Raw genomic sequence first — 17259 nt, forward strand, 5'->3', positions numbered from 1 at the left:
ACACTGAAGACTAATTATGCTGAAAATTCAGCTTTGTATCACATAACATATATTCAAACCGAAAGTAGTTATTTTAAATGGTGATATGCTCTTAGTCTACGTGGGCACTTTTATGTTCCTTACCATAAAGGAGTGGTCATGTTATTGTAATCAGTGGGAAGTGTGACAATACTGTCAGAAAGTGAAAGATGTTCAATTGTATTAGGATAATAATAACAGCTGCACAAGTGGGTGGAGTTTAATGGCAGTATATTAACCCTATTGCATTACTAGGTTGCTTCTCAGAAGTCATTTTTCCCACATTAGGTTTGGTAGCAAAGAACTTGAAAGATGTTTCGATTTATTTTCTTTATTGGATTGGGTTTACTGATTGGTAGATCAATACCAACAGGTAAGGCATCTATTAAATCTAAATATTTAAGTATGTGATGTATATGGAAATATTAGTCTTTGATGCACAAACGAATGTATGTGTGCATATTACTTATTTGTTATTCAGCATGCATGCATATAATGTACTGTATATAAATGAATTAAATCTTATATGTTTATAAAACTAAATATAATGAAATGTAAATTCTGAATATGCTTGTAGTTTTTATTCAATATATTATATGATGTTATAATAGAACTATATGAGTCATAACAGATACAGTTACATGCAAATGTAAAGCAGCCTATTATGCATTAAATGCTAAAAATAAATAAATGCATACATACAGAAATGATTTATACAAAGATATTTACAGGACACTTTCTGCTCAAGCATCACAATTACTATTGCTTACTGTTAAAATATCTTAAAACAGACTTTGATTTCTTTTTAATTAACTCATGAATGTAAATCATACAAAACAAAAGAGTATTCAAGCTTTAATGCACATAATACAGTGCAACTGTTGCATATTCAGCAGTGATCTGATAAAGACTAGTTTGATCTGTAGATCATGAATGTAAATCATACAAAAAAAAAAAAAAAAAATATATATATATATATATATATAGTTTTCAAGGTTTAATGCGCATAATATGGTCCAATTGTTGCATATTCAGAAGTGATTTGATAAAGACTATTTTAATCTGTAGATCAGAAATCAGATCCGTCTGACTGGTTTTTAGACAGCAGAAAGAAAAATGAAGCGCTATTAACAAACAATTTGGCCAGAGGAAGGTTAGAGAAAAACATGTTTATCATTATTTCATAATTCTGCTTGATGCCACAGACTTCTCCTTTAATATTTGTATTAAAAAAGCTAGCATATCCCACAAAGCTTGGGGGAATATATGAAACACGGGGATTCAGGAGTGACTATTTACTCTGCTTATGTAAGTTTATAGCTCACAATTATGACTATTTGCTTTACAATTCCAAAAATGCATTTATATTTGTGCGTCATAATACAAATCAAGCTGCCGAGAAGCGACGAAGCAAAAATACTTCCTGCAAATACAAACAAAGCTTGCTATGTGGGTTACTTTGATCTCAGTGTCAAAGAATGAAAGGCATTTAATAATAGAGTTGATAGTGAAGTATGTAGCACAGTTTGTGGTTTTCTACTGCATTGTTACCAAAGGGAGTTCTACAAAACCTTCAATCACAGTACACTGAGCTACTGTAGTTGTTCCCACATGATCAGTTTTAATAATGTCAGTTTTCATAGTTTTGATAATATAGGTCACTGTTGTATGCCTTCTACAAATGCTTTTCTTTTGTCTCATCTATTTGTTTCCTTTTACATCACCAGCTGCAGAAACATCTATAGCTCCATCAACAGGAGCAACAACCCTTGAACCAACATGTAAAATAGTTACGGTGTCATCTATAGCACGATTGACAAAAAATCCTGCACCAACATGTACATCAGTTACAACAACATCTACAGCTCGATCATCAACAACCCATGCACAAACATCTCACTCAGCAGTCACTGAACCAACATCTACAACTCAGTCAAGAACAACTGCACCAACTGTGCCAATATCTACCACTCTGCCATCAACAACAGTCACACCAAAGTCAACATCAACTGTACCAACATCGATATCAGTTGCATTAACATCTACTCAAACACCAACATCTACTTTTCCAATGACAACTCAAGTTCTATCTACAACTCAACCAGCAAGCCAGTCTATATCCACATCTCCAGGCACTGTCCCAGAGAGTAAGCAATTTTATTCACCTATGAATTTTATTCACCTTTGCTAATATGAGTCTAATTTGAGTTTTCCTTTTATGGATATGACAGCATTTGCTTATGCAGCTTTCCAATTGAGATCATCTGTCGAGCTGAGCAATGATGACATCATTAGATATATTGAAGAGGTAGGCTATTACTTTGTTACAAATATTTAGCTGTATAGTTGTAAGCAATAACTTGTTGTCAAACTGTTGAACAATTAACAACAGAAAATATATCAAGCAAGAAATTACACAACTCCCCTAAAAACTCTTTAGAATGTGACATTTGAGAAAGATTTGGCTGATGGCAGAATAACCTGCAGCTACAAGTCTAAAATGTTTGCCATGACACTGAAAAGACTCAGTGAGTTACTGCTGGCAAGAGAAGCTACACTGAATCAATCAACTTAAGCATGACTGTAGTTTTCAGTATTAACAAGGCTGAAATATATTTGGCCAGTAATTATTAGATATAGAAGCTTTTGTTTTGTTTTGGGGATAAATTTACAGATGTTAATGTACATTTAGCTGTCATTTTTTTCTTTGCAGTTTGTCAAGCCTTTACAAGGAAACTTTACTGGGACCATCAGGATTACTTTGAAGCAATCAGGAAAATTGTTGGATGTGAATGGATCTGATGGGAAACTTGTGACCGATCGCATGCCATCCTCTACATACACTCAGACTTAGACTTTTGGACTTAGAGTACTATGCACAGTTTCTGGACAGTTCTCTCATTATCTGCTTCGGTACTGGACTCAATGAACCATTGAAAACACAACTACTCAGTTATGGTCCTCGAGGGACCTTTTGCAGGTTTGTGGAGTTTGTTCTCCAGTGGAGGAGGATTCAAACATGCATCTCCAGTGCACTCAAGCCCCACAGCCTCAGTGCTCTCAAGCCTGGCAGTACTTCCACTGTCAGCTGCTCTTCCCATGATGGTGAATGCCATTTTGTGTGTCTGTACCATACACACTTATCTCAATTTGCACTCTCAGAAATACAGGTACAAAAGCTGTCACTGGGGCGGTACCTAGAGTCCATTTTGGTACCTTAAAGGTATATGAAGAGTTCAGATGCAAAAGCCTCTAAATCTGACGTATTTCTTTAAAATTAGCATTTCTTTCTGGCTACTTTGTATAGGTTTCTATGTAAGTACTGGTACTTCTGATTATGCTGAGGCTGGAATTAAGCGTGTTTGAGGTAAAAGTATTTGATGGACGTATAATATATGTCAGGAGCATTCACTCAGTATGATTATCTCATTTTTGACCGAGATGGCTTATAGCTGGTTTTGCATCTGAACTCTTCATATATTACTGCTTAAAGTGTATATATTCAAAAAGTGACACTTTCAAAAGTGTGCCTTTTGCAAAGGTACTGCCCCGGTGACAGATATTATACCTTTATGTCTGAGAGTGTGATGGTGACTGCTACAGAATCTCCCAAGTTGGCGTCAACCACTGCAGAGCCTTCCAATGAGGGTGACGACCATTCCCGAACTCTCAGTATGCCCTGATACGGCCACAGAGGTCGTCCTGGTACTCTCTGCCTGTCCCGTCATGACTAAGGAGGGCATCTCAGAACTCTCTGGCCATTGTGCCACCAAATTACTTCTTATCTTCTAATCTGCCATGGTTCTATGATCCACCGGCCCCACTGTGGCTCTCTATTTTGCCCTGGTGGTCTTCAGCCTCATCTTCTTCTCCATGGTGGTCTACAGATCGACCTGCTCTACCTTGTTGAAGTCCCACAACGTCTGCTCCATAGTGGTCTCCAGCTCTGCATCCTCTGCCATAGTGGTCAACAGTTGTACCTGCTCCAAAGTGGTGGTCTCAACGTGGTAGTCTCTAACTCCATCTGCCCCTCCTTGGTGATTTTTAGCTCCACCTACTTTGCCCTAGCTGCTGGCTCTGCCCTGGTCTCCACCACCACCCTGGTCCCTTGCTCTACCCTGGTTTCTGGCTCCGCCACAGTCTCTAGGCCCTCTTCCACTCCACAGGCTTGACCTTTCGTCCCTTCCCAATTGGCCTCCACTCCAGCTACCACCTGGACATTTGTCTTGTTTTCTTTGTTTTTTGTTTAAGTTATCCACTCCCAATATGTGATAGTTTTATAGCCATAGTGTTTCACTTGTTTCTTAGTCAGTTGTTGAATGACATGTCTTTTTGCCTGTATTTCTGTTCCTTAGCCCCTAATGTTCCTAGTCATTTGTTTGTTTTGTTTCTTTACTAAATTACTGCAATTAAATGCTTGCCTCTGTAATCATTTGTGTGTTGTAATATTTTGTGAATGTTTAATTTCTGCTCCCTTCAGAGTAATTAATTTAAAAAAAACTTACATCAATAGAACATCTCAAAGCTGTGAAAGGTGTCACATTTATGCTAATGCTAGCTAATTATGGTGATAAGTTCCACTGAACTCTGTTGGTAACAATGGAACTTGCAACCATAGTAGTCCCATGGTTTTGGGAAATACACCACATTATGGTTTATATTAGTGTGCTCCTGTGATTTCTGTATTTAATAAAATAAAGTACTTTTGTATATTCTTGAGTCGTTCCAGACCAATAGGATACATGGTACTGCACCTAATGTAAAAATGGATTATTCAGCAGATGACATCAGCCACTGGAGAATTTTGTAGATGAATTCCCAGATCTGTGCCATCAGGTAAGTTGAGATAAGTACATTATGAAGAATAATTTTTGGAGCAGGCTTGACAATGAACTGCTCCAAATAATGCTTGTGGGGAATGACAACTGCTCATTATCCAAATACAATGAGTATGCTCTGTGTGTAGCTGATTCTTCACTAATTGCAGACAAGGAAGCTTGCTCCGAACCAGCTATAGTTGTCCTAAACCTGCCTAGCCCAATCCTCCAGTGGACCACACAGAGCTGATTCCAGAACCCATCCAGCCATCACCCCAGGAACAGACATGAAGCCAAACATTATCCCGGAGCCCAAGCCCCATTATGCGTCTGACCAGGTATGTGAGAGAGTTTCAACATGTGTCATTGTGGGATTATTGATAGAGTTCGAGGGGATGGAGGAAAACCCCACCCACCATTTCATGCCTAAGGGTGATATGAGAATTTGGATATGGATGTTCTGCTAAATCTCCTATCATCGCTGGTCCCACCCAGCTCTGAATCTTCTGTGTCATCATTGTCAGACGACATTCCAGCCAGCCCCCTCTCCCTCTTCCTCTTCCAAAGCCAGCTAATCCTTTGGCTCCCATCAGCCCCTAAATTCTTTCTTCAGTGGCTCTGCCCAGTGAGTTATATCTGCCTCAGGCCTCCCGGTCACTAGATCTGTCCAAGTGAATCCCCTTGCTCCACCTCAAGCCTCCGAGCCTCCACACTTCCTTTGGTTCTACAGGAATCTGTCAGACCTAGGATTTCAAGGGGCTTCCTTTTCCCTCTGACTCAGCCTTGGTCAGTCTTCGACCTGCCTCTGCCACAGTCTTCTACTCTTCTGACTATGCCTCATCCCTCCATTCCCTGGCACCATTGGGCTCCTCTTTCGTTCTGGTTCCACCTTGGTCTTCAGTCACCCTAGGCTGCAAAGGCTCCATCTCCACCTTGGTCTTGCTCTATATCTCCTCAGCTCCAGCAGTTTCATCTATATTAGTCCTCATGGCTTTTTCCACCTTTGACTCTGTCATGGGCCACCATCCAGGCTACGCTCTGGGTCCTCACCTTGCTACTTCTTCTCCCGTCATTACCACCCTGGTCTCTCCCTATGTCATCTCCCCTGGTTTCCTGTTTTTAAAATACAGCAGTTTTGGATATTTCTAGGTTGTTCCTGAGAAACACATTACACTAACAACAACTGTATAATTTTAAGTTTGCTATTAAGATGATTAGCAGTTGTTGTTTTTTTTTGTTTTGGTTTTTTTTTTTGTTTTTTTTTTTTTGTTTTACCTTTTCTCCAGCTTCCATTTTTAGTGTTGCAGTTTTCCCATTGATTTTTCTATATGTGACCTCAATATACTGTATCAGGCCACATCATTTGCGTTATTAATTTGATTCTGATCTTTCTTTTTAACATGCAAGGAAAATATCTAAAGCTGATTTATAGGTGATGTGATATTTTAAATACATTGTAATACATATTTTTCAGTCCAAAGTCGCTGACAATGACTTGCTCTGACCAATATAATACTGTTATTTATACTAATGTTAATCTTAAAGTAATAGTTTACCCCCCAAATTAAAATTTGCTAAAAAAAAAAATACTCACCTTCATGCCATCCAAAATGTAAATTATTTGGTTTCTTCATTTGAACAGATTTTGATTTTTTTTCTTTTTTGCCCTATTCCTTTAATTGTAATCTTAACCCCAAAACTTACACCAGATATGTGTGTTTACGTCTTTCTAATTAGGAAGAAGTCACACTTGTTCTTCAGCTTTAAAACATTGTTGTTTAAATGCTTGTGGAACTACTTGGCACTTATCCAGTTACTTACCTAATAAAATGCTGATTAACCAGAATCAGAGATGGGGAAATTTTGAAAAACCTAAATAAACTCACTGTTCTCTTACAAGAAGGGGCAGTGGCGTCGGCTCCAGAATTCCAAATGTGGCGGAATCTGCTCCAGATCTTCCCGAGGCGGTGGCGTCCGCTCCAGATCCTCCTGAGCTCCCTGCCTGTCCAGTTCCTATCACAGAGGTCACCCACGAACAAGAAAGCAACAATTTCAGTATTGAGAAGCACCCTCTGCCTGTTCTGTTATGGCTACAAAGGCCGTCTCTAATCTCAGTACCACCTCTTCCTCTGTGGTGGGGTTCTGTTTCACAGTGGTCATCTGTTGCTCCACCTGTTCCACCATCATGGTCTTCTGCTTGGCTTGCTTTGCCAATGGTGGTTTCCAGCTCTGCTTGAGGTCTTTGAGGTCCTTGTCTTAATCCGCTCCACCTCGTTGGTCTCCAGTTTCAACAGCTCCACCTTGGTGGTCTCCTGCTTCATCTGTTTCACCCCAGTGGTGTAAAGTTGTCATGTTGGTCTCCAACTCTGCCTTCTCCATTTAGAGGGTTTTCAGTCCCATCTGCATCCCATTGGGGGTTCCCAGCTTTGCCCTGTCTCCCTGCTCTGCCGGCTCCGACCTGACTCCCGTTCTGCCGACCATGCTTTGGTTTCCAGGCCCACTTCATGGACCTGGCCCACTGTCACTCCGTCTGTTCTGTCTCTACTCCACCGCCCTCCTAGTTTGTTTTTGGAGCATCTAGAAACCGCTCCTTTGAGGAGGGGGGTTATGTCATGATCCCAGTTCTGTGTCTTGTGTTTTGTAAGGATTTTTATGTTGAAATGCATTCTCATTTTCTATTGTTTCCGTGCGATCTTTCTGGGTTTCTGTTTCTTCTTGTTGTCATATTTGTTACAAAGGTCACTTTCATTAGACACACCTGTCATTAATTATCATTCATTTCTCTGTGTATTTAAGTTCTGAAACAAACAGGATTAGATTGTGTAATTTTAACCCTCTGGGGTTTTGTGCAACCTTTTGGACATTTTTGTCCTTTTCAGTCTTGTTTGTTGTGATCGTTTCACCCGTGTTATTGCCAGCTGCATACACTTTGGCACAGGTGTGTATTTTCATTGGAATTTTACCATTTTACCTCCATTTCCTTTAATAAATCTATTTTGCACTAGGTACAAAAAATTGTTACTCTTAGCACTTTTTGGACAAAAATGTCCTCCCCCATTGAAACCCATTAAAACTGCTATTTTTAATCGCAGTGCCATTTAACTGTAAAATTATGCATTTTTTGTTAGGAGGCTTTCATTCTGTTTGCAAGGCTTTAAAAATAAAATTTTTACTACTTTTTTCCTAGATGATTTTTCAGTTTTGGCCTATAAAGCAAATACTCGCTTTATTCCTGTTTTTTTTGCTCCCGCATATTATAGAGCCAATTGCATAAATAATGCAGCTGTAATTGTGTGCACCAGTGGAGTTTTGCTGACATCTTATGGGGAAAATTTGACACTGCGCCCAAACAAAATCTTACAGAAAGCTAATTTTTTGAGATATCAACCTTGAACAATGCCAGCCAGTCACTGCATTTCTGATCCTAGCTTTGAGTATCAATATATATTTGTCAGGGATTGGCCAGGCTCTAACCCCAGTCACACCCAGCGATCACAATCACCGGAGTACTAATCATCTCACACCTGCACCTCATTACCAGCACCCTTTATAAGCACACACCGCACAACAGTCATTGTCCGGGCTCGTCTTTACGATACGGACTCATTGTGCTACTCTCCACGAGTTCACAAACCTTGTACTTACCTGTCGTTACTTACCTGTATCTCTTGTGTTCTAGTCCTGCCGTCCTAGTCTCCCAGTCCTGTCAGCGGTGTGTGTGTTCAGCCATCCTCGTCATCCTGGATCATCTGCTAAAAGGAAAAGATTATTTATCAGCGCTGTATCCAAACGATTCCATACAAGTCTTCAAATGTTTACTCACCTGTCAAATATCAACTGTCATCATATCACCTCTGTGCTTCTTCAATAAACTGTTTCACGATTTACTTACCTGGTGTTCTGTCTGCTTCTGTGACAATATCTGCCCCTCCCAATGAACATGTCAACAAGCAGTAATCTCAGACTAACGTGTTTGAAGAACCAAATTACCCAGCGTTATCAGGATTAAAAGATCTGGTGTCTGTCAAACAATCTCAGATCAGTATAAAAGAATTAGTTCACTTCCAAAATAAAAAACTCACTAGATGAGACTCTTATTCCTCGGCTGGGATTGTGTAGAGCCCTTTGAAGCTGCACTGAAACTGTAATTAGGACCTTTAGCCCACTGGGTACCATTGAAGTCCACTATATGGAGAAAAATCCTGGAATATTTTCCTCAAAAACCTTTATTTCTTTTCGCCATTTCTTCTCATGAATGAATGAATTGAATTGGAAATAAATCACATTTTGATAAAATTATTATTAAAGTAACAAATCACCTCTAGAGTTCCTAAGATCTTTTACTAGCGACTGAGCTGTAATATCAAAAGCAGCGGGCAGAACAACTATAACCCCATTTCAAAACACTGAAAGAAAGTTCTAATGAAATATTTGTGATTTGTAGACACATATTTTACAGGTACCTAACAAAAAATATGTTGTGATAATGTATATTAACATTCCCATTAAAGGAGAAGTCCACTTCCAAAAAAAAAAGATTTACATATAATGTACTCACCCACTTGTCATCCAAGATGTTCATGTCTTTCTTTCTTCAGTCGTAAAGAAATTGTGTGAGGAAAACATTTCAGGATTTTTCTCCATATAATGGACTGATATGGTGACCAGAGTTTGAACTTCCAAAATGCAGTTTAAATGCACCTTCAGACAATCCCAGCTGAAAAAGATGGGTCTCATCTAGAGAAACGATTGCTTATTTTCATAAAAATAATACAGTTTATATACTTTTTAATGTCAAACACTTGTCTTGTCTCATCTTTGCCTGGACTGTTTTTGTTCCGATTCATGACAGTTAAGGTATGACGAAAAACTCCCATCTCATGTTCTCCCTCAACTTCAAAATCGTCCTATATCACTGTTTTACCTTTTTTGTTGAAGGTGTTTGATCTTTTTTGCATGTTCACTTTGCAAAGGCTGGGTCGGTACTTCTGCAGCGATGTAGGATGATTTTAAAATGATTTTTGAAGTTGAGGGACTGACAAGGGGGTGAATACATTACATGTGAATCTTTGTTTTGGAAGTGGACTTCTCCTTTAAGCTGTGAATAAACTATTTTTCGAAAGTTCAAAGAGAATGTTCCGTTTCAACAATTAGTGAGTGCTAAGTAGAAGCATTCAAAAACTTCCATGAACAATGTATAAATACAATTTTTTGTGCTAACATTTTGATAACATTGTTAGACCAGATCACTTTGAACAAATATTCTGTCAGCGTAAAAGAACCTTACCAGAATGTTAGCCAAAGTTCTGAGAACATTTCCTGGTAGCTGGGTAATAATGCCATTTAGGCATTAGGAACAGCAAATAAACATATTGGGATGATTTCTGAAGGATCATGTGACACTGAAGACTGGAGTAATGCAGGATATATTGTAATTGTAATAGTTATTTGAAATAATAAAAAACATTCCAAAATTTTACTGTTTTAGCTGTACTTTGGCCCAAGCTTCCCTATTAATATTGCTTATTGTTAAAATATCTTATTCTTAAATATTATGCTTCCTGATTATATTATATATTATATTACTATCATACTCAGTATTAGACTTAAAGAGCAAAATAAAATTAAATAAAGCATAATAATAATAATAATAATAATAATAATAATAATAATACTTCAGGGTAGAAATCGCATAAATAATTGTTACACTGCATTACCTAGGTAAAAATAAAGTACACTTGCATGCCCTTAAAATATACTTACACACCAGAAAGCACATGTGTAGTACATTCTTAATAAAATTGCAAAATTAATACACTATAAAAATACTAATTAAAAGTATATTTTTACTCAAGTAGTACTTCAATGCAATTCCAAAAGTATACTAAAAATAACTACCATTTAAATTGATTTTTACATTGAACATTGATTTTTACATTTAAATAAAGTATACTACCGCAAAAATATATAGAGGACTTTTATTAGTGTATTTCTTAAAGTGAGCTTTGATTCTATTATAGTATAAAAAAATATAGTGTTTTTTGACAAACGAGATACTGTTTTGTTTGTTTGTACATTACGCACCATACCTGTGTGGAATTGTTGTATCTGTGTCAGGCGTCATGTACGGGAATGAGGAGTAGGGACGAGGAAGTCATAAACACGCACTTTATTAATCACGGAATCAGGAACGAACAGGAACGGCAGGGAAACCACACGCTAACACAACGAAAACAACATTAAGAACCGACAAGGGATGAGGAACAGAATCAAACTTGAATAACCAGGCTAATGAGACAAGGACAGGTGTAAGTGATTAAACAATGACGTCATAATAAGAAACGGAACAGGAAAGACCAAATAAGGACACACAAGGGAAAAACTAACAAAAGAGTCCAGAGGGGTGTGACAATCTGTGTGGTAATAGGGTTATTATCCTTTCAATCTATGGATGTTTACATTTACACAAATTACATTTACAGTAATTGTAATCAAATGTATTCAAGTACCTAACTTACTAATGATGAAAACCAGCTTTATTAAGTGCAGTGCTGGGCAATAGCGTCGCTACAAGTAGTGACGCTACTAGCTTAACTACACTTCTCAGTAGCGTGGTTGTAGCGTGGTGGTAGCGTCACTGTTTTCTGAATCAAATAGCTTTTCAGTAGCTAAGCTCTTATTTTGATCAAGTAGCGCGGTAGCGTCAACAAAAGCTAAAAGCTATGTATTTTTCTATACTTTAAGCTCAAATCGGAAAAATAACTGCTACGGATCACTGATCCTGGGTCAGTAAGCGACGTCACCGCCACTAAGCCTCGTGACACCATTGGCTCATTAAACTGTCAGTCAAACCGTATTAATCCTCCTGTCGGGTTTAATTTTTCCTCTCAGAGACGTACAATTTATGTTAGCATGTTTTTTAAAAAAAAACTTCAATAGAAACAATAGAATTTAGCTTTGCTTCACAGATAGTAACAGGGTCTGGGCCAAATCTGGCTTACATTTGGCACTTGTTTTTTATTCACAGTCTTGTATTCATGAAATCAATTACTATCTTTAAAAATGGCAGTAAATTAAAGTGCTGTTTTTGTGCGGTCTGTCATATTTCAGTAGCTATATACAGCAAAACTACAGCACTTCCATTAGGCTATTTTTTTACGAAGCTGTCAACACTGTAAACTCTGATGGCATGCAATCAGTTGACAAACACCCATTCATATATAGACTATGTTATTCAATTATATGTATAAATTATTTTATTTAAAAATTTCGTGTTTTCCCTGTTTTATTCATTCAACATTCTGAAACAGGTGCCATTGTTTTAAAAAAAAATGTTTTTCAAGAAAGAATTCAACCCCCAACCCCCCAAAATATGAGATAAACCCAGCCCTGTACATTATACTGATTTTTGTTGCCAAATTGGTTTGGAAGAGTGGTTGAATGAACAATTAAACTGGACTTTTATGCCTGTATGACTGACAATTTAATTGATCACTGAGAGAGCATTGACTTGGTATGATGTTGGTTCAATAGAAAAATGAACAAGTAAAAAATAGCTTAGATGTAGTAAACTACTTTTGCCATGTTGCTGTAGCTTAGCTTGCTACATTACCCAAGGCTGTAGCTTTAGTGTAGTTAAGCTTCATTTAATGAAGAGTAACTGTTAGCTTAGCTCACTACATTTTCCAAGTAGCTTGCCCAACACTGATTAACTGACCACACAATAGGTGTAATTTTAGAATGTGTTCCAAAATTCACAATTTAACAGTAAGTATACTTTTAGAATCAACTACAGAAACACCTACAGTTCCATCAACTACAGAGACATCAACAGCTACATCAGCTACAGAAACATCTACAACTACATCAACTACAGAAACATCTACAGTTCCATCAACTACAGAAACATCAACAGCTACATCAACTACAGAAACATCTACAGCTACACCAACTACAGAAACATCAACAGCTACATCAACTACAGAAACATCTATACTTCCATCAACTACAGAAACATCTACAGCTACACCAACTACAGAAAAATCTACAGTTCCATCAACTACAGAAACATCTATACTTCCATCAGCTACAGAAACATCTACAGCTACACCAACTACAGAAAGATCTACAGTTCCATCAACTACAGAAACATCAACAGCTACATCAACTACAGAAACATCTATACTTCCATCAACTACAGAAACATCTACAGCTACACCAACTACAGAAAAATCTACAGTTCCATCAACTACAGAAACATCTATACTTCCATCAGCTACAGAAACATCTACAGCTACACCAACTACAGAAAGATCTACAGTTCCATCAACTACAGAAACATCAACAGCTACATCAACTACAGAAACATCTATACTTCCATCAACTACAGAAACATCTACAGCTACACCAACTACAGAAAGATCTACAGTTCCATCAACTACAGAAACATCAACAGCTACAACAAGTACAGAAACATCTACAGTTCCATCAACTACAGAAACATCAACAGCTACATCAACTACAGAAACATCTATACTTCCATCAACTACAGAACCATCTACAGCTACACCAACTACAGAAACATCTACAGCTACACCAACTACAGAAATATCTACAGTTCCATCAACTACAGAAACATCTACAGTTCCATCAACTACAGAAACACCAACTACTGAAACATCTACAGGTCCTTCAACTACAGAAACATCAACAGCTACATCATCTACAGAAACATCTACAGTTCCATCAACTACAGAAACATCAACAGCTACATAATCTACGGAAACATCTACAGTTCCATCAACTACAGAAGCATCAACAGTTCCATCAGCTACAGAAACATCAACCACTACATCATCTACAGGAACATCTACAGTTCCATCAACTACAGAAACATCAACAGCTACATCCACTATAGTTCCATCAACTACAGAAACATCTACAGCTACTTCAACTACAGAAACATCTATAGTTCCATCAACTACAGAAACATCTACAGTTCCATCAACTACAGAAACATCTACAGTTCCATCAACTACAGAAACATCTACAGCTACACCAACTACAGAAACATCAACAGCTACATCAACTACAGAAACATCTATACTTCCATCAACTACAGAAACACCAACTACTGAAACATCTACAGGTCCTTTAACTACAGAAACATCAACTGCTACATCGACTACAGGAAACATCTACAGCTACACCAACTACAGAAACATCTACAGTTCCATCAACTACAGAAACATCTACAGCTACACCAACTACAGAAACATCTACAGTTCCATCAAATACAGAAACATCAATACCTACATCAAGTACAGAAACATCTACAGTTCCATCAACTACAGAAACATCAACAGCCACATCAACTACAGAAACATCAACAGCTACATCAACTACAGAAACATCTACAGTTCCATCAACTACAGAAACACCAACTACTGAAACATCTACAGGTCCTTTAACTACAGAAACATCAACTGCTACATCGACTACAGGAAACATCTACAGTTCCATCAACTACAGAAACATCAACAGCTACATCAACTACAGAAACAGCTACATCAACTACAGAAACATCTACAGTTCCATCAACTACAGAAACACCATCTACTGAAACATCTACAGTTCCATCAACTACAGAAACATCAACAGCTACATCAACTACAGAAACATCAACTACAGAAACATCTACAGCTACATCAACTACAGAAACATCTACAGTTCCATCAACTACAGAGACATCAACAGCTACATCAACAGCCACATCAACTACAGAAACATCAACAGCTACATCAACTACAGAAACATCTACAGTTCCATCAACTACAGAAACATCAACAGCCACATCAACTACAGAAACATCAACAGCTACATCAACTACAGAAACATCTACAGTTCCATCAACTACAGAAACATCAACAGCTACATCAACTACAGAAACATCTACAGCTACATCAACTACAGAAACATCTACAGCTACATCAACTACAGAAACATCAACAGCTACATCAACTACAGAAACATCTACAGTTCCATCAACTACAGAAACATCAACAGCCACATCAACTACAGAAACATCAACAGCTACATCAACTACAGAAACATCAACAGCTACATCAACTACAGAAACATCTACAGTTCCATCAACTACAGAAACATCAACAGCTACATCAACTACAGAAACATCTACAGTTCCATCAACTACAGAAACACCATCTACTGAAACATCTACAGTTCCATCAACTACAGAAACATCAACAGCTACATCAACTACAGAAACATCAACTACAGAAACATCTACAGCTACATCAACTACAGAAACGTCTACAGTTCCATCAACTACAGAAACATCTACAGCTACATCAACTACAGAAACATCTACAGCTATATCAACTACAGAAACATCAACAGCTATATCAACTACAGAAGCATCAACAGCTATATCAACTACAGAAGCATCAACAGCTATATCAACTACAGGTCCTTCAACTACAGAAACCTCTACAGGTCCTTTAACTACAGAAACATCTACAGATACTTCAACTACAGAAACATCTACTGCTTCATCAACAACAGAAACATCAACAGCTACATCAACTACAGAAACATCTACAGTTCCATCAACAACAGAAACATCTACAGTTCCATCAACTACACAAACATCAACAGCTACATCCACTACAGAAACATCAACTACAGAAACATCTACAGTTCCATCAACTACACAAACATCAACAGCTACATCATCTACAGAAACATCTACAGCTTCATCAACAACAGAAACATCAACAGCTACATCAACTACACAAACATCTACAGTTCCATCAACTACAGAAACATCTACAGCTTCATCAACAACAGAAACATCAACAGCTACATCAACTACAGAAACATCTACAGTTCCATCAACTACAGAAACATCTACAGTTCCATCAACTACAGAACCATCTACAGCTACATCAACTACAGAAACATCTACAGTTCCATCAACTACAGAGACATCAACAGCTACATCAACTACAGAGACATCAACAGTTACATCAACTACAGAAACATCAACAGCTACATCAACTACAGAAACATCTACAGTTCCATCAACAACAGAAACATCTACAGTTCCATCAGCTACACAAACATCAACAGCTACATCCACTACAGAAACATCAACTACAGAAACATCTACAGTTCCATCAACTACAGAACCATCTACAGCTACATCAACTACAGAACCATCTACAGCTACTTCAACTACAGAAACATCTACAGCTTCATCAACAACAGAAACATCAACAGCTACATCAACTACAGAAACATCTACAGTTCCATCAACAACAGAAACATCTACAGTTCCATCAACTACAGAACCATCTACAGTTCCATCAACAACAGAAACATCTACAGTTCCATCAACTACACAAACATCAACAGCTACATCATCTACAGAAACATCTACAGCTCTATCAACTACAGAAACATCTACAGTTCCATCAACAACAGAAACATCAACAGCTTCATTAACAACAGAAACATCAACAGCTACATCAACTACATAAACATCTACATTTCCATCAACTACACAAACATCAACAGCTACATCATCTACAGAAACATCTACATTTCCATCAACTACAGAAACATCTACAGCTTCATCAACAACAGAAACATCAACAGCTACATCAACTAAAGAAACATCTACAGTTCCATCAACAACAGAAACATCTACAGTTCCATCAACTACAGAAACATCAACAGCTACATCAACTACAGAAACCTCTACAGCTACTACAACTACAGAAACATCTACAGTTCCATCAACTCTAGAAACATCTACAGCTACATCAACAACGGAAAGATCTACAGTTCCATCAACTACAGAAACATCTACAGCTACTTCAACTACAGAAACATCAACAGCTACATCAACTACAGAAACATCAACTACAGAAACATGTACAGTTCCATCAACTACAGAAACATCAACAGCTACATCAACTACAGAAACTTCTACAGCTATTTCAACTACAGAAACATCAACAGCTACATCAACTACAGAAACTTCTACAGCTACTTCAACTACAGAAACATCAACAGCTACATCAACTACAGAAACATCTACAGTTCCATCAACTACAGAAACATCAACAGAAACTTCTACAGCTACTTCAACTACAGAAACATCAACAGCTACATCAACTACAGAAACATCTACAGTTCCATCAACTACAGAAACATCAACAGCTACATCAACTACAGAAACTTCTACAGCTACTTCAACTACAGAAACATCAACAGCTACATCAACTACAGAAACATCAACTACAGAAACTTCTACAGCTACATCAACTACAGAAACATCAACAGCTACATCAACTACAGAAACATCTACAGTTCCATCAACTACAGAAACATCTACAGC

General features: G+C 37.7%; 2 protein-coding genes across 2 annotated transcripts; both read left to right on the plus strand.

Moving 5' to 3' along the window:
- Window positions 1–291: 291 nt before the first annotated feature.
- LOC127153916 (integumentary mucin A.1-like) lies at window positions 292–3444 on the plus strand. Its single transcript, XM_051095206.1, has 4 exons — window positions 292–391; window positions 1746–2165; window positions 2250–2326; window positions 2732–3444. The coding sequence occupies exons 1-4, from the start codon at window positions 331–333 to the stop codon at window positions 2870–2872; spliced, it is 699 nt and encodes a 232-aa protein (XP_050951163.1). The 5' UTR covers window positions 292–330; the 3' UTR covers window positions 2873–3444.
- Window positions 3445–12575: 9131 nt separating this feature from the next.
- Window positions 12576–16527, plus strand: LOC127154184 (uncharacterized). Its single transcript, XM_051095593.1, has 4 exons — window positions 12576–12808; window positions 14479–15192; window positions 15361–15744; window positions 15786–16527. The coding sequence occupies exons 1-4, from the start codon at window positions 12576–12578 to the stop codon at window positions 16525–16527; spliced, it is 2073 nt and encodes a 690-aa protein (XP_050951550.1).
- Window positions 16528–17259: the final 732 nt, after the last annotated feature.

The sequence above is a fragment of the Labeo rohita genome, chromosome 22, assembly GCF_022985175.1.
Source record: "Labeo rohita strain BAU-BD-2019 chromosome 22, IGBB_LRoh.1.0, whole genome shotgun sequence".
NCBI lineage: Eukaryota > Metazoa > Chordata > Actinopteri > Cypriniformes > Cyprinidae > Labeo > Labeo rohita.

Excerpts from the sequence above, each read along its gene's own strand:
- LOC127153916 (XM_051095206.1), top strand. The coding sequence starts at position 331 with ATGTTTCGATTTATTTTCTTTATTGGATTGGGTTTACTGATTGGTAGA. Across the intron at positions 392-1,745 it reads TGGTAGATCAATACCAACAG|CTGCAGAAACATCTATAGCT; the intron begins GTAAGGCATCTA and ends TTACATCACCAG. Across the intron at positions 2,166-2,249 it reads TCCAGGCACTGTCCCAGAGA|CATTTGCTTATGCAGCTTTC; the intron begins GTAAGCAATTTT and ends TGGATATGACAG.
- LOC127154184 (XM_051095593.1), top strand. The coding sequence starts at position 12,576 with ATGTGTTCCAAAATTCACAATTTAACAGTAAGTATACTTTTAGAATCA. Across the intron at positions 12,809-14,478 it reads ACAGAAACATCAACAGCTAC|TACAGAAACATCAACAGCTA; the intron begins ATCAACTACAGA and ends AGTTCCATCAAC. Across the intron at positions 15,745-15,785 it reads ACTACAGAAACATCTACAGT|AACCATCTACAGCTACATCA; the intron begins TCCATCAACTAC and ends CATCAACTACAG.